At 42.1% G+C, this 18,436-nt stretch overlaps 2 protein-coding genes across 3 annotated transcripts; one reads left to right on the forward strand and one right to left on the reverse strand.

Annotated features, from left to right (window-relative positions):
* Positions 1–1,634: 1,634 nt before the first annotated feature.
* LOC110501636 (ATP synthase subunit O, mitochondrial) lies at positions 1,635–8,269 on the reverse strand. The gene is made up of 7 exons (XM_021579335.2): positions 8,154–8,269; positions 7,659–7,703; positions 7,352–7,462; positions 7,048–7,177; positions 6,273–6,385; positions 5,417–5,503; positions 1,635–1,867 (listed from the first exon to the last, which is right to left on the reverse strand). Exons 1-7 carry the CDS (start codon positions 8,178–8,180, stop codon positions 1,757–1,759), a joined length of 624 nt encoding a protein of 207 aa, XP_021435010.1. The 5' UTR covers positions 8,181–8,269; the 3' UTR covers positions 1,635–1,756.
* A 3,448-nt stretch (positions 8,270–11,717) lies between these two features.
* LOC110501634 (sodium/myo-inositol cotransporter) lies at positions 11,718–17,981 on the forward strand. 2 transcript variants are annotated; one of them, XM_021579333.2, is made up of 2 exons: positions 11,718–11,987; positions 14,014–17,981. In XM_021579333.2, the coding sequence occupies exon 2, from the start codon at positions 14,286–14,288 to the stop codon at positions 16,434–16,436; it is 2,151 nt and encodes a 716-aa protein (XP_021435008.1). In that variant the 5' UTR covers positions 11,718–11,987; positions 14,014–14,285; the 3' UTR covers positions 16,437–17,981. The 2 variants fall into 2 exon arrangements, with proteins under 2 accessions (XP_021435008.1, XP_021435007.1); XM_021579332.2 differs by having other exon boundaries at positions 11,725–11,987; positions 14,231–17,981.
* Positions 17,982–18,436: the final 455 nt, after the last annotated feature.

Below are 18,436 nucleotides of genomic sequence, written 5' to 3' on the forward strand. Positions count from 1 at the left end.
ACCTGTTTGAACTTGTTATCAGTATAAAAGACACCTGTCCACAACCTCAAACAGTCACACTCCAAACTCCACTATGGCCAAGACCAAAGAGCTGTCAAAGGACACCAGAAACAAAATTGTAGACCTGCACCAGGCTGGGAAGACTGAATCTGTAATAGGTAAGCAGCTTGGTTTGAAGAAATCAACTGTGGAAGCAATTATTAGGAAATGGAAGACATACAAAACCACTGATAATCTCCCTCGATCTGGGGCTCCATGCAAGATCTCACCCCGTGGTGTCAAAATGATCACAAGAACGGTGAGCAAAAATCCCAGAACCACACGGGGGGACCTAGTGAATGACCCACAGAGAGCTGGGACCAAAGTAACAAAGCCTACCATCAGTAACACACTACGCCGCCAGGGACTCAAATCCTGCAGTGCCAGACGTGTCCCCCTGCTTAAGCCAGTACATGTCCAGGCCCGTCTGAAGTTTGCTAGAGAGCATTTGGATGATCCAGAAGAAGATTGGGAGAATGTCATATGGTCAGATGAAACCAAAATATTACTTTTTGGTAAAAACTCAACTCGTCGTGTTTGGAGGACAAAGAATGCTGAGTTGCATCCAAAGAACACCATACCTACTGTGAAGCATGGGGGTGGAAACATCATGCTTTGGGGCTGTTTTTCTGCAAAGGGACCAGGACGACTGATCGGTGTAAAGGAAAGAATGAATGGGGCCATGTATCGTGAGATTTTGAGTGAAAACCTCCTTCCATCAGCAAGGGCATTGAAGATGAAACGTGGCTGGGTCTTTCATCATGACAATGATCCCAAACACCTCCCGGGCAACGAAGGAGTGGCTTCGTAAGAAGCATTTCAAGGTCCTGGAGTGGCCTAGCCAGTCTCCAGATCTCCACCCCATAGAAAATCTTTGGAGGGAGTTGAAAGTTCGTGTTGCCCAGCAACAGCACCAAAACATCACTGCTCTAGAGGAGATCTGCATGGAGGAATGGGCCAAAATTACCAGCAACAGTGTGTGAAAACCTTGTGAAGACTTACAGAAAATGTTTGACCTCTGTCATTGTTATATACCCTTTGTTGGCAAAGTATTGAGATAAACTTTTGTTATTGACCAAATACTTATTTTCCACCATAATTTGCAAATAATGATTTTTTTTTCTCATTTTGTCTGTCATAGTTGAAGTGTACCGATGATGAAAATTATAGGCCTCTCATCTTTTTAAGTGGGAGAACTTGCACAATTGATGGCTGACTAAATACTTTTTTGCCCCACTGTAACCTCATCCCCATACTTGTTTTGTTTTTTTCTGCTCTTTTGCACACCAGTATTTCTACTTGCACATCTTCATCTGCACATTATCACTCCAGTGTTAAATGCTAAATTGTAATTACTTTGCCACTATGGCCTATTTATTGCCTTACCTCATTTGCACACACTGTATACAGATTTTTCTATTGTGTTATTGACTGTACGTTTGTTTATCCCATGTATAACTCTGTTGTTTGTGTCACACTGCTTTGCTCGATCTTGGCCAGGTCGCAGTTGTAAATGAGAACTTCTTCTCAACTGGCCTACCTGGTTAAATAAAAGGTGAAATAAAAAATTTAAATAAAAGGCATTACAAATACACTTTGTATGTTACAGAATATTTTATTACGAACACAACTAGACAGGATTTTAGCGGACATAGCGCTGTATAGGTGGCAGGAAGCAGAGAAACATTCCCATGACTCTCTGGAATGGACAATGGACTTAACTATCTCTGATGATCTTGGTCAGTTTGTGGATCTTTGTCTTGGTGGACATGTCCACATACTTATCTCCTATGCTGACAATCATACCACCCAGGATGGAGGCATCAGACTGGAGGAAAGAGAAAAGTAATACAAGTTAAAGCACCATTCAAACCATTGGCATATCAACATGTTCCAGATTAGTCCTAGCCTGACAGTCCTAAGCCTTTGCATATACCAGGTGTTAGGTAGGGCAGGGCAATATTGACATAATATATCACAGTATTTCTCATTTGAAGGTATTTGATGTTTCTGAATAATACGAGTTCTAGGCTATGCTTTATGGGTAGTGCATGACCCTAGAATGGCAAAACATGAATTCGAAGTTGTTTTTATAAATGAGCTTTCTCCATCCTGATTGCTTCATAATGTTCAACCAAAAAGAACAGGACAAATCTGACAGCGAAGTAGTCCCATTTGTAGAACATTGCACAGAAATCAAAAATCCTCTTTGGTAGCCTCCAACTCTGCTACTCGACCAACGGTTCCCATTTGTATAGTTATTTATTACATTTCTCCATTCACTTCCAGCATTTATGAATTTCTACAATTTTCTGCACTAATTTGTTATTACACTGAACAAAAACGCAACATGCAAAGAGTTGGTCCCATGTATCATGAGCTAAATTTAAAGATCACATTTTTTCAGATGCACAAAAATCCTCTCTCTCAGATGTTGTGCACAAATCTGTTTAGAACCCTATCACAGCCATGCCAGCCCAGGACCTCCACATCCAGCTTCTTCACCTGCGGGATCATCAGACCAGCCACCCAGACAGCTGATGTAACTGTGGGTTTGTACAACTGAAGAATTTCTGTACAAACTGTCAGAAACCGTCTAAGGGAAGCTCTCGTTGTCCTCACCTGACTGCATTGCGGCGGCGTAACCAGTGGGCAAATGCTCACCTTCGATGGCCACTGAGAAGTGGCCTCTTCACGGATGAATCCCATTTACAACTGTACCGGGCAGATGGCAGACAGCGTGTATAGTGTCATGTGGGCGAGCATTTAGCTGATATCAACGTTGTGAACAGAGTGCCCCATTGTGGGGTTATGGTATGGGCAAGCATAAGCCACGGACAACAAACACAATTGCATTATAGTCGATGGCAATTTGAATGCACACACACCGTGACAAGATCCTTAGGCCCATTGATGTGCCATTCTTCCGCCGACATCACTTTATGTTTCAGCATGATAATGCAAGGATCTGTACACGATTCCTGGAAGCTGGAAATGTCCCAGTTCTTCCATGGCCTGCATGCTAACCAGACATGTCACCCCTTGAACATGTTTGGGATGCTTGGATCCAAGTGTACTACAGCGTGTTCCAGTTCCCGCCAATATCCAGCAACTTCAGACAGCCATTGAAGAGGAGTGGGACAACATTCCACAGGCCACAATCAACAGCCTGATCAACTATGCGAATGAGATGTGTTGCGCTGCATGAGGGAATTTGTGGTCACACCAGATACTGACTGGTTTTCTGATCCACTCCCCTACTTTAAAAATATGATTTTTTTAAGATATTTGCATTCCCAGTCATGTGAAATCCATAGATTAGGGTCTAATGAATGTATTATTTCAATTGATTAATTTCCTTATATGAACTGTAACTTGGTAAAAATCACTAAAATTGTTGCATTTATATTTTAGTTCAGTGTAGTTTTATTTTCCTTACATCTTTTGAAAATGTTTGAATTTTTCTTCCACTGACAAGTATTTTTGTGTATTTTGTGTATCGTTGACCAAATATGACATCCATTTGAATCCCACTGTGTAAAAACAAAATGTTGAGGGCTGTGAATACTTTGAAGGCACAATAAGAAAATGTCATGACAGGCCTGAAGGAAATAGCAAATGTCGGTTAACTTTCCAAATGTCAACAAAACACACTGGACAAGGTGGGATCATTTTGTGTCTGTAAAATGCAAGAAATGGTAGAAATGCTTTCATGCACAAATGTTGATATAATCATATCAAAATAAACTTGGGAGTCACGCTATGGTGTTGTGTGGTCCTCCGACTGACTCAGGAAAGGATGCAGTTTATTAGGCTACAGCTAAAATAAATGAACTTCACAGGGTGGTGAAAGTGCAAGGTGATGAGCTTGATGCTCCTTCCCAATAAATATTGAGGGTCTTATTCTGGTGACATGATCGACGCTTGGCTGCAGTTTAAAAATATAATAATCTTGCGCGTCCATAATATGTCAAATGATTCGTAAACAGGTGTTCACCAACAGTGAAAGGCTTCACCGAAAAAAATAGAGGGGAAAAAAGAAATTCTCATGTAGGCGATACCCGCACCTACCATAAAAGGTATTGATCAAAACAGTCACAGTCGAACACAATGGCTAGGCACTCCTCAATTTGGGCATATCCTCCTTTAGATCCATCTCCCTTGCTCTTTGTAAGAGGTGAGTCAGGTTGTGGTCATAGTCCTGCACGGCTTCTTCCAATGTAGCACCACAGCCGTATACCAGGATGTCATCAGCCATAACACTTATTCCTGAAGTGCATCCTGTTGCCTTTGCTGATATTAGTCTGCAGCTGGTTTCACTCCAAAAAGGTAACCGTGTCCATCGGTATCTACCATTGGGGGTCCAAAATGTGGTGAGGTAACTTTTCTCTTCATCCAAACAACATACCTGCCAGTACTCGTTTTTTTGCATCCTTTCCCAAAGATTTGTTTTTTCCAGGCTAGGCAGTACCTCTTCAATAGTATGTATTTGGTAATGTACCCTACATAAGGCTTTGTTCAGGGCACTTGGATCAAGGCAGACTTATTTTGCCTGGCTTTTCCACCACAATCATGTTGCTTATCCACTTAGTAGGTTTGGTGACCTTCGTATTGACACCCTGTTCCTCCATTGAATCAACAGCCTTTAGTATCGTTTCCTTCAGTGGAATGTGGATTTGGCGGGGAAGCTGTTGAACTGGTCTGACAGACACATCCACCACTAGGTGGAGCTCACCTCACAGAGCCCCCAACCCTTCAAAAATGTCCTCAAACTGTTTCAGTATCGCCTCTGAGGTGTTCAAGTGTGATGGGACATTTCGTTTTTCCTTTAGTGCTGACACTGGTTGAGCTGTATTAACTTAAGCTTTTCACATGTTTCTGCTGAAAGGAGAGGCTTTTGCAAGGTGTTCACCATTTGGAACTTTAGCACATAGGTTTCCCCTACTGCTGAAATAACCGAGCCATCGTACAGCCTTAGCCTTGCTTGGTTGTGGCTGGAGAGCATGTGCCAAGACCAAAGTGGGCACCTTCACTATATAACTAAAAATGTGTGTATGACAAAACCATCAGTAGTTTAACATGCGATGGAAACCCATTTAACTTGTATTTTCTATTCACTACATGAGAATGTAACCGCAAAAGTTATTTATGTGCACTACGTCATCACGCACAGCCTTTTAGCCACATCTAATCAATTTGATTTAAACATCTCTGTTGGGAGAAAAAAAAAATGTCTGTGAATGAATACCAGTATATATATATATATATATATATATATATATATATTTTTAACAGTTTACCGCCCTGCCCTACCAGGAGTTGACAGCAGATAAATCCTTATTGTGCCAACGAGGACACGAATTGAGTATGGTCTCACCTTGGTCTCTAATATGAGTGTTTCTCCCTTTGCCAGGAAGCCGTTCAGAGCCACCTTCAGCTCTGCCAGGTTAGCCTCATCCAGGGGCTGTGTCATACACACAAAGATCAAATCAAACACTATAACAACTAATATGGAACTCGGGTTGACAACTATATACAGTTGAAGTCGGAAGTTTACATACACTTAGGTTGGAGTCATTAAAATCAAAAAATCATGTTGTGGGGGTGCTTTGCTGCAGGAGGGACTGGTGCACTAAACAAAATAGATGGCATCATGAGAAAGTAAAATTATGTGGATATTGAAGCAACATCTCAAGATATCATCTCAAGACAAAAATGGCTTAAGGACAACAAAGTCAAGGTATTGGAGTGGCCATCACAAAGCCCTGACCTCAATCATATAGAATATTTGTGGTCAGAACTGAAAAAGTGTGAGCGAGCAAGGAGGCCTACAAACCTGACTCAGTTCCACCAGCTCTGTCAGGAGGAATGGGCCAAAATTCACCCAACTTATTGTGGGAAGCTTGTGGAAGGCTACCAGAAACATTTGACCCAAGTTAAACAATTTAAAGGCAATGCTACCAAATACTAATTGAGTGCATGTAAACTTCTGACCAACTGGGAATGTGATGAAAGAAATAAAAGCTGAAATAAAATCACTCTACTATTATCCTGACAATTCACATTCTTAAAAAAAAAGTGGTGATCCTAACTGACCTAAAACAGGGACTTTTTACTAGGATTAAATGTCAGGAATTGTGAAAAACTGAGTTTAAATGTATTTGGATAAGGTGTATGTAAACTTCTGACTTCAACTGTACAACCACAGTGTGTATGGTGGTGGATCACCGTACATGTGCGGTGGTGACAGTGCAGATGACCTCGCCACGGTGAGCGCTCATCATTTTCGCAAAGGCGCCAACTACATCTGCGGTCAGGGTCAGACGGCCATTATCTGCCAACACAGCTGAGGAGGAGAGAGGGGAACAATGAAACTTCAGTGGCTTAGCCAGCAGCCACAAATAATATTTGCACGAACGGCATTTGCATTCAGTAACATTAGTAAGAGTGAGGATGTACTCATAATAAAAGCAAAAATACTCAACTATTTCTCCTAATCGCTCCTTTGTATCACTAATTAATTAAGATCATTAGTGAGCAGTAAACAGTACTCTTAGCTGACGTTTACTTTATATTCCGGTTACAACTAGCCAACCAAAAGGGTAGGTTGTCACTACTTACCACAGCAAAAATCATTACTACAATTTCTCTTAAAATTTGATTTTAAACCTAAAATGTAACCACATTGCTAACCTCATGACTAACTCCAACCTTAAATGTAGACCAAAAGCACATTTTTGTTTTCATGAATTTACACAATTTTGACTGTCTGTGGTAACCAGTGAAAAAAAAAAGGTATGGAGTGACATCCATATTGCTTTTTCCATTTCAGGTGGTCAAGAGAGTCAGAAGACAAGGAAATTAAGCAGTTTGGTAGATGAGGCTCTTGACAGCAGAAAAACAATGTCATCCTCCCCAAACCGGCCCCATTTATTTTTCTTACACAACAGCAGTTTCCAGAACAAGAGTGCACTGTGGAGTATGACTTAGTTAGGCTGGGCGACTCACTGATGAGGTTAACTGATATTGGGGAGAGATTTGCCTTCGTCATGGCATCACCAAAGAACTTCAGCTTGAGGCTGCGCTTGACATGAGGGTTCATCACAATACTGGACAGCTTGGGGTCCTTGATCAGAGCCTGGTAGAGAGAATGACAAGAGAGAAAGAGAGCTGGTCAAAAATGATAGTGGCCGCATCAGTGCCTAACAAACTAATGAATGTTTCCCTAGTTAATAGAGAGTGTATATACACATTACACACAAGTGGACAGAGAGTACTAAGACAGGAGAGAGAGGTGCAGTGGATAACTCACCGACAACGTCCTCATCTCCTTCTCTACTTGTTCCAGTTTCTTCTGCTTGCTGGCAGCAGAGAACAGGGCTGTGGCATAGCGACCTCCGACCCCATACACGTCGATAGGGGGCTAAAATAGAAAACGGACACAAACATAAGGAATAACCAACCACGTACTTGAACCACAGAGCAAATGAACACTGACATTGCTCAAGCTGTAGCGTGCGTGAGAATCATATTACCAAAGGACGTGATCAGCCATAGAACAGAATATTGCACTGATCAAATGACAAGGGTAATTTGAAGTTGAACTTCATAATTCTTACCCTGATCAATGCTTGTCGGAGAACCGACGTGCTGAATTGACGCACCTGAAAAAGGATAGAGATGATAAAGGAAATGATTAATATATAACAGTGACGTCTGGAGTGGAGTAGCTGTTAGTTAGCAAGCTATCAAAATCGTTTTGAACTAGCAAAAATCTTGACCACATGTTCCACAATGTCATGCGCCTGTCTTATGGACAACAGTAAATAGTCATGTTATTGCTCCGTAGCAAAATGACAAATAAGCATAACTAGGTAGCTAGCTATATTCAACAAGCTAGCGGGCTGTTATTAACATTAGCTAGTTAACAGTAGCGGAGCGGGCTTGTCAAGTTCACAGAAGGCCTCGCGTGTTGTGCGTTGAAAACTATTTCTGCGCGACATCAAAACAATGCACACTGATCCATTTTGTGGCAATTAATAATATACATACATTCTCAAATTAAAAACCCAGCCATGAATCACATAACATTCACGTTCATCCGAAAGTCATACCTGCAGCCCCAGTCCTAATGCTGCCATTTTTTTCAGACTGTAGGTCAACTTCTGCGCATGAAAGCTGGTCGCAAAAGAAACACGTATATTCTGAAGCGAGAAGCATTATGGGAAACGTGGTTTGTATGTCGATGTAGTGGAAATGTACTTCCTGAAAGTGTAGCATATGGATAAGCAGCTCAGACAAGCGCTACGAATATGTTGTGGAGCACTCAGGACCTCCTCGGTGGTAGCAATGCAGGTACAGTTGGGAGAGATGCCGTTAAAGTTAAGATAGACAGCAACTAACCATGACATATGGGTAAATCGACAAGGACATAAGGTTGCATATCCTACAAAAAATGGTACTCCTACAGTAATGGGAACATGAACGAAATTTGAGTACAAGTTTTGGGTGGATAAGCAATGGCATGGCGAGAGAGATGGGGTTGATTGGGAAGGAGTTTAGCCCCTCTGTGTTTCTTCCTGCTATCCCACCTTGGTTGCACAGGAGGTTGGTGGCACCTTAATTGGCGTGTGGTAATGGCTGGAGCGGAATAAGTGCAATGGTATCAAATACATCAAACATATGGTTTCCAAGTGTTTGATGCCATTCTATTTGTTACATTCCAGCGATTATTGTGAACCGTCATGCCCTCAGCAGCCTCCACTGCTTGGTTGCTCCCTCAGCTAGGGATAGATCTAGGTTGCTTGAGAGGGTAAGAGTTGTTAAGGAAGGAGAAGATTCTGTTGTAAGTGAACATTTAAAAACACAATACTATGCTTTCTTGAATATATTCACAGATGGATCTATAGACCCTAAAACTGGGAGGACAGATGCAGCTTTTAGTGTTCCCGAGTCATAGGTGGCAGTGACAAAAAGAACAAAGGATCATTTATCTGTTTACACAATGGAGTTGCTGGCCATACTCTTGTTTGCAGAGTGGGTGGAGGAGCCAGACATTGTAGTGATCTACTCTGACTCCTGTGCAGCACTGATAAAATTAAAGTCATTTGTGTCTCAGAGCAGACAGGATGTGTTGTATGAGGTTTTGCAGTGCTTGTGAGACAGATTGTGGTATTTGTGATGTTCCTCTGGGCACCAGCTCATGTGGGAGTAGAGGGGAATGAGGAGGTGGATGTTATCACCAAGCAGGCTCTTAAACATCCTAATTTTAAGATGGAATTGTCAATCAGTAAAGAAGAAGCCAAGGGGTTGATAAAAACAGTAGTTAAAAAGAAATGTCAAGAGTTGTGGAAAAGGGAGAGAAAGGGAAGACACCTGTATAAGATACAGGAAAAGGTGGGGGCATGGAGGTCCTCAGGTTGAGAGAGAAGGGGTGTGTAATCAGAGACTGGGACACACAAGGCTCAATAGTGTGTCCCACCTTTGAAATTGGTAGGACAACTGCAGACTGGGAGGTGTGATCATTGTCAGGAGGAGATGGAGACAGTGGAACACGTTCTATTTCAGTACCAGCAATATGGGAGGGAAATTAAGTGATTGTTATTCGATTTAAGGAGTGATGGGGTTGAAGAGCCAACATTAAGTGAACTGCTGGGGAAATCTTCAGGGGATGTACTATTTAATTATGTATTTCGTTTCCTTAGGGGGATGAGAATATTGGGTAGGATTTAGACCTTCCCTGTCTCTGGTCCACACTCCAGTCCAGTTGGTGGCGGTAATGGCACCTTAAAGTTGGTTGCCAACTGCCATAAAAAATACAGAGAATAAGAAGAATTTACTTCCTAGACCTAAAAAAATTGTAAGTGGAAATTCACTGTCCTTGTCAGATACACGTTGGCAGACAAGCAACCAATTTCATTGGTTTAAGCTATGTGGCTCAGTTGGTAGCGCATGGCGTTTGGAATGCCAGGGTTGTGGGTTTATGAAGTCGGTCTGGACAAAAAGCGTTTGCTAAATGACTCAAATGTAAATGTGTGGGACTATACTATTTCCTCATCAAGGCCATATAGTTGGCTACTTATCAGGTTCTCAGAAAGTGTTAAAAATTAGGCCTATGTAATTAAAATAGGAGCTCCATTTTATATAAAGCTTATAAGTGCATTCTTGCTGATATCACCTCAAGTATGTATTGACACAGGCCTAGTTGTCCCAACATCACCTGTATGAAGATACTGTCAGACTGTGTCAGTATGTAGTTTAGGGTCTGAGTATAGATTGATCCACATTGTTTATGCATTTCATTCTCACAGATGCACAGTGACACAGCCAAAGTGGCTTCTCCAGACATCTTATGCACCTTTCACCATGATAAAACATGCCACTTATGTGTGCGCTGAACTGAAGGGGTTATCATTGCATACAGGCCAGCATATCTTGACTAAGGTATAATTTTAATAGTCTTACATTTGTCACATCCTACATCAGACAGAGCCTATTTATTTATCAGAGAGAATGGCAGGCGCTAGTCACTAATCAAAATGCGTAAGGTTACCTGTGTGGTTCCTACGCCTGTGCCCAACGATTGAATACCCTCACACTATAAATTGACGTAAACTATGGACGCACTGAATGGGCTGTCACACCAGCTGTCACTGTACTATGTTATTGAGACTGCAAATAACTTTAATAACTTATCAAATGCATCCCGTTTATCTCCCCCATATGCTATGACATTACATTCTAGATAGATGCATGAGCTGTATGTAGCCTGTTTGGAGGTCAGATTAGGCTATATGCCGATATACACTTCTGGAAAGTTGAACACTTTGAAGGAAGATTACAAGGGTTTTACAAGTTAATATATCAAAAAGTGCCCGTTTCTAGATTGTTCAGTTATTACCATTCCACTGTTAAAGCTCATTATCAACCAGGATATGTAAACTAGTCGGTTAATGAGGCAAAGTGGGGATTAAGGCAATTTCGACCCAAGTAGCCTAACAGGTTGAATGTCATGAGGAAAGCCAATCCCCTGTTTTAAAACAAAGGTTCACTTACAGTAGTATGCATTCTGAGTCTGTTGTTATCCGAAAAATTCATTTGTGCCTCAAAACAATACGGTATTTCAATTCCAGGCTACTAGAATTATAACAATAAACAATGGGCGTGTTGCATTTGAAACGTCACATGTGTATTACCAAAGATTATGGATAAACTAACAAGATACTATATGTCTCCTCGCCCTAACAATGGGAGTCGGTGTCCACAAGCGGCATGGCGGGCTGTCTAGCGCCCGCCAATACGTTCTTTGGATTGGTGGACAAATCTCATTATTGTCATTTTAAAAAATATAATAAGGGTTGTTGACGTCAACCGTCTGTATTCAATGGAGAGAGATGCTATACTACTAGCCGCATGTTATGAATATGCATATACATCTCGAGGCAACTCAAATGTGTTTTTCTCAAAGTAGCCGGGGTGTCACGTGTCCAAAGCAGTACATCAGCAACAACTTAAGCATTACGAAACTTCTATTCAATCAAATAAACATCACGTAGCAAATAAGCCTTTTATTTTTTGTTGTTGACCAAATTCGACACTCATTGAGCTACATACAAAACCTTGCTTGGTGGCCGAATCAACGAAGAAGAAAAAAATTCCGCCGAATGGGCCTCTCTCTTCCGCCTCCTCTCTGTTATTACACATGAAGGGCGTGGCAATGGGGAAGAAGCAGAGTCGATGCTTATAAAGTGCAGCTAGCTACCTTATGTGTTAAACCTAATTGCTCTGAAGCGGAGGACACGAACTATCTCTACATCGGAAGAACTGACGCAGGAAGAGACGTATACCTATTATCGCCAGAAAAGCAGGCTCAGACAGTCGCATCCTGAACTTGTGGTTTGATGTAGCCTACATTAGCTACAATATAGCGGAGTATTGTAATTGCAATGGTGAGTGTGTGTTTTTGTGATGGCCGCCCGTTTTAAATTGTAGCCTAGATAATGTAACTGACGCTAGCAAAGCAGAAGGGACAAAAGATGGTGATGGGGAAAATGTAAAAAGCAGGTCGAGCGCTTAATTTACTATTGTGCATTGGATGTAAATTAATTGAATGTAGGCTACTAGGTCAGGGTCCTATACTATTCTATTTGACGAATTCAACCACTTGTTTTACTCAAACTACATATATAGGCTACCTCAATTAGATATACTCTCCTTGGCATTGCGGAAGATGCGCGTACTCTTTTCTAGAATATTCCGCAGCTGTTGTGTAGCGTGCCACATTTCGTGATAATACTTTGACTACATTGTACTGATCCTCACATCTTTCTTACCAGTATCATGTCGATACCATTTCTTCGAAGTAGATAAGGGAAGACAAGTTTAGGTCTAAAATAAGGCCATAGAAATGCATTGTGCTTATTTTGGAAAGATATTGACAAGAGGGAAACCTCCTCTCTGAGCTGGGACGAAAACTAGCGCAATGGATTATGGTCATTGTAGTTAATTACCACGTTTCCGAGCTGAACTTGGTAGAATATTTGCTCAATGAGAACTACATTTCTCGTTTATTATTTGATTTATTTCTAGAGGAACGGCACGTTCGGCTCTCAAAAAACAAAATGTATTTCAAGTAATTGAATCGACGTTGGTCAATTAGCTGTTTAATAACAACAAACAATATTGCAGCAACAAAACCAACAATTGGTTAATCGGTCAGCATTAGCTGTAGACGATGATGCTGAAGGTGACCAGAAATATTAATATAAAATATCTTATTGTCTATTAAATAATTAGCAAAGCTTGCCTCTGGGATAATGACTTGGTTGGGGCTGATGATGTAATCATAATGCGTCTGTCATGATTGAAAATTATTGTGTAATACATGAATGAATGAATAAAACATGATTTAAAAAAAATATATATAATTTTTAATATCTATATTTAAATATATAATTACACTCCTTATTTTACCACTTGGCTATGTAGGCATTTTTGATCTCTTCACATGGACTGAGCTGCTAGACTTTTTGGTTTGAAGCTCTGAGATGGACATGGCTCTTTCTCTTTTAGGTTTAGCCACTATTTAAGAGATTGGGGTGAGGGCTAGAGAAAGTTACTGTAAATACGGTATTTAAATCTGTTACCATGCCCAGTTTGAGTGTGAATAAAGTAATCTGATCAAGCTCTGTTTTGATGACCTGTTTCTCAGAAATGTTGCGTGTGTCCCCTTCGGAAAGTATTCAGACCCCTTGACTTTTCCCACATTTTGTTACGTTACAGCCTTATTCTAAAATGTAATTAAATTGTTATTTTTCCTCGTCAATCGCCACACAATACCCCATAATGACAGTAAAACTTATGTTTTTTTTGCAAATGTATTCAAAATTAACTGAAATATAACATTGACATAAGTATTCAGACCCTTTGCTATGAGACTCAGAATTGAGCTCAGGTGCATCCTGTTTCCATTGCTCATCCTTGAGATGTTTCTACAACTTGATTGGAGTACACCTGTGGTAAATTCAATTGATTGGACATTATTTGGAAAGGCACACACATCTTCTATAGAAGGTCCAAATCAATGTGTAAATAGCTGTGCATCGACGCTCCCCATCCAACCTAATGGAGCTTGAGAGGATCTCCAGAGAAGAATGAGAGAAACTCCCCAAATACAGGTGTGCCAAGCTTATAGTGTCATACCCAAGACTTGAGGCTGTAATCACTGCCAAAGATGATACAACAAAGTACTGAGTAAAGGATCTTAATACTTATGTAAATGTGATTAAAGTTTATTTTTAATACATTTGCAATGTCAAAATGTCTACCTGTTTTTGCTTTGTCATTATGGGATATTGTATGTAAACTGAGAGTGGGGGACAATTTAATCAATTTTAGAATGCGTGTCACCTTTCTTGGTTCCCATCTGACACAGGCTCTAATCAGGTGTTTGTCTTTGTCTTTGCTGTCTTGCAGGAATGTAAACTCTAGGCTATACTAGACCAGAGGCCTGCTGCATCCTCCCTTAAAACTAGTGTTCTCAGTGCAGGTGGATTACACCCCCAAATGCAGACACCCCTAGTGAATTTGGCCTGACGGTGGATACTACAGCTTCCATCCAGACAGCAAACCAAAGGATAGAGAATTTTTATTGCTCTTCTGTTACGCTAAAACTTGGCTTTGACTTTTGCAGGGTTCAAGGGAGTTTTTCAGCCGTTTTGAACCAGTGGTTCCGTTTAGCACTCACAATGAAGATGGGTACGGCTGTCATGGAGGCAGCAGACATCGCTGTGGTGGTGCTGTACTTCATCCTGGTCCTGAGCATCGGGTTCTTCGCCATGTGGAAGGCCAACCGCAGCACGGTGAGCGGATACTTCCTTGCGGGACGCTCCATGACATGGGTGGTGATCGGAGCGTCCCTGTTTGTCAGCAACATCGGCAGTGAACACTTCATAGGCCTGGCTGGGTCGGGAGCAGCCAGCGGCTTTGCTGTGGGAGCATGGGAGTTTAACGCTCTTCTCCTGCTGCAGCTGCTGGGCTGGGTCTTCATACCTGTGTATATCCACTCTGGTGTGTACACCATGCCGGAGTACCTGTCCAAACGTTATGGGGGCAATAGGCTAAAGGTGTACTTTGCTTCGCTTTCTGTGCTGCTCTACATCTTCACCAAGATCTCTGTGGACTTGTACGCTGGGGCGCTTTTCATCCAGGAGTCACTGGGCTGGAATCTCTACCTGTCTATCATTCTGCTCATTAGTATGACCGCACTGCTTACGGTCACCGGCGGCCTGGTTGCGGTCATGTACACAGATACCCTCCAGGCCGTGCTGATGATTGGTGGAGCTCTCAGCCTGACCATCATCAGCCTGATCAAGGTCGGTGGTCTTGAAGGGGTTCGGACCAAGTACATGCTAGCTGTCCCAAATGTAACAGCTATCCTGGCCAGTGGGAACTTCACCCACTCGCCCTCCTGCCGCATCGAGCCCAAGCCAGACTCCCTGAGGATCCTCCGGGGCCCGTTGGACGAGGACATCCCCTGGCCTGGCTTCCTCTTAGGTCAAACTCCAGCTTCCATCTGGTACTGGTGTGCTGACCAGGTTATTGTCCAGAGGGTGCTGGCTGCCAAGAACCTTGCCCACGCCAAGGGCTCCACGCTGATGGCTGGCTTCCTGAAGGTCCTGCCCATGTTTATTATCGTTATCCCCGGGATGATATCCCGGATCTTGTTTGCAGATGAGATTGCCTGCATTGGGCCAGAGCACTGCCTGGCTGTGTGTGGCTCTAAGGCGGGGTGCTCCAATATTGCATACCCGCGGCTGGTCATGGCAGTGATGCCTGTTGGACTGCGAGGGCTGATGATGGCTGTGATGATTGCGGCTCTCATGAGTGATCTGGACTCTATCTTTAACAGTGCTAGCACTATCTTCACCCTGGACATCTACCAGAGTGCTAGGCGTGGTGCGTCCCATAAAGAGCTGTTGTTGGTGGGCCGGCTGTTCGTGGTGTTTATGGTGGTTATCAGCATTGCCTGGGTCCCTGTCATCATCGAGATGCAGGGCGGCCAGATGTACCTGTACATACAGGAAGTAGCCGGATACCTAACCCCGCCCATTGCCGCCCTCTTCCTGCTGGGTGTGTTCTGGAAGCGCTGCAACGAAAGGGGTGCATTCTGGGGCGGTATGACCGGGTTTGCGCTGGGTACCACCCGGCTGACCTTGGCGTTTATTTACAGAGAGCCTCCCTGTGACCAGCCAGACGACAGGCCTTTCTTCATCACACATGTCCACTACATGTATGTGGCTGCTGGACTGTTCTGGGTGTCTGGACTGGTGGCTGTGGTTGTCAGTCTCTGCAACCCTCCTCCAGATAAGGAGCAGATCCGCACAACCACATTATGGGGCCTGCGTAACATGGGAAAGCTTCTCCTCAAAGACCGTGAGGAGATGTACAAGTTGACGGATAAGAGCCCTTTGCAGTTGAATGGAGGCCTCTATAAGGATCTGCCCCCAGACATCTGCAATGCTAGGTGTCTAGATGGGGAGGACGTCAAGCTGCTAGCTCCGCCTTCTGACTTTGACCCCGCGACTCCCAGTGGCGAGACAACCCCGGAAATGACACTAGCAACGCCCACCACCCAGTTTGATAACGGGCACCCAGGGCTAGTGCATGCAGAGGAAGGTTGTGGGGATGAGGAGGATGGGAGGTGCATGCAGCTGTTGGAGTGGTTCTGTGGGTTTAAGGAAGCGGCATATGATGCCCATCCCAAAAGGACAGCGGAGGACGAGAGAGCCGTTATGGAGATGCTGTACGAGCCACCCAGAACCAAACTGCTGCTCAACTGTGGCCTGTTTCTCGTCTGCTCATTGGGAATATTCCTATTTGTCTACTTCTCTCTATAGACTGGGCCAAAGGAGGGGTTGTTGGGGATTGTTTCAAGGGAAGTTACAATATTCTAATATTTTATGAATCTGAAGTTTGTAATATTTACAGTGCAGCTTCCTAACAAGGATTCACTGAGCTTTTTGAAATCGTTTTCTTTTGAAACGATTAAATCTTCTGTCTAGTCTCCAAACCACTTCAACTCTATCCTGTACTTGTCATTTTTGTAAAGTGCTTATTGTTAATGTGACTGACATATCTATTGTGATTTATAGAACTGTGGTATGTGTTTGGTGACATTAGCATTATTTATATTCACTTTTTATATTTCCTTGAACAGTTGTTTCTGTGCTAAAAGTGTTATTGGGACCATTGACTTTGATGTTAGCTATAGCACACCCATATATCTGAATGTCTATGTACTCTGAACATGTACTGTATGTGGTTTACGAATAGTGTGTTCAGACTTTCCATGTACTGCTATGTTACTATATCCATATCAGCACAAGTGGTTAAGCTGGGTGAATTCCTTGTTTATTACAGCTTAATAATGTGCTGCTGTGTTATTCCACCTGCTTTTCTATCGAGAAAGTTTAAGAAACCATTTTAAGGCCTTTTTGTTATGCAGAGATTACCTCAAAGTTGCACTAAAGCCATCACCCTCTACCACAGATGGAGAATAAACTATCATAAGTGTTTTCCTTTCCTATTAGCATTGTTGTTGATATGGTGATTACAAATGCTTAGAATTTTTACCAAATTATTTAGTTAATGTTTGTCCTATTACTTTTTATTTTCTGACGTTTCCAATTCTTAAGAATACCCAGGTGAGTTGCTGTAGAATTTGTAAAAATGATGTTCTTAAGTATAAAGATGAAAGTATGTATGACAGTTTGTCAACATGAAAAACTCTACTTTTTACTATACACTTATCGTAGCATTCCAATAATTGAACATACAGTATCAATGCTGGTAGTTTGTGATTAGGTTAATATTATCTATTTCTTACTGTTTGTCTGAATGTTGTATCTTCCACAGTTAATGTCATGACATTTGTTCAGTAAGCTATTTTGGTAACTTAGTGACAACACTAAAACCAAGCCCTGTTTTTTTGTGGGTCTTTTGTTTGACCTTTATTTATACTGAACAAAAATATAAGCTGACAAGGTAAAAATTTGTCGTTCTAACCCTGAACAAGGCAGTTAACCCACTGTTCCTAGGCCGTCATTGAAAATAAATAAGAATGTGTTCTTAACGGACTTGCCTAGTTAAGTAAAGGTAAAATAAAACTAAACGCAACATGCATTTGAGTGAAACCTCTTACCAAATGTGTCTTAGTGTTCAATGCTGAAGAAAATGTTTTTGTTTTTCAAGAAGGCAAAACGATGCCAATTTGAGCAGTGAATGCTATGGTTATTATTAAGCCTTGCTATTAATTGGATAATGTTTTGTAGTGAAATAGTGGCAACTCTTCAATAGCGTACCTAATGGAGATTAATTTGCAAAGTAGACATGCTATTTCAGACCTGTAGTTGTTTTGCTGAAAATTAAAGCTTCGCTAACCATCCCTGTTCTGAGTCTGATAAAAGGAGGATTACAGGCTGACTACACCACTCACATCGCAAAATATATTTTGAAATCTATATTATTCAATTATTGCACCCACACTGCTCGCGTGTGCCAAACGAGCGTCTGCGTTGCTAAAATAGAAGTCGGTTCTATTTCTGACGCAGATCACGCTGCAATTCCTGCCTCTCCCATCTCTTCATTGGTTCATAGAAGCAGGTACCCACATGCCATCTCCTTATTGGTTATACCCACGTGGGTAACTGAAGACGAACAAGGTCGGTGGCGGTAATGCACCTAATTTATGAAAGTTGCCAATCGCAATATAAAGTCAAGAGAAGAAAAGGCCTGGAAGGATGAGAGATGACTAGATTCGGTTGACGTTTTATGTATGGATTAATTGGTGGAGTAGAGGACCATGTGCATTTCAGGTAAATAGGACAAAGTAGCTAGC

This window comes from Oncorhynchus mykiss, chromosome 22 (genome assembly GCF_013265735.2).
Source record: "Oncorhynchus mykiss isolate Arlee chromosome 22, USDA_OmykA_1.1, whole genome shotgun sequence".
Lineage (NCBI taxonomy): Eukaryota > Metazoa > Chordata > Actinopteri > Salmoniformes > Salmonidae > Oncorhynchus > Oncorhynchus mykiss.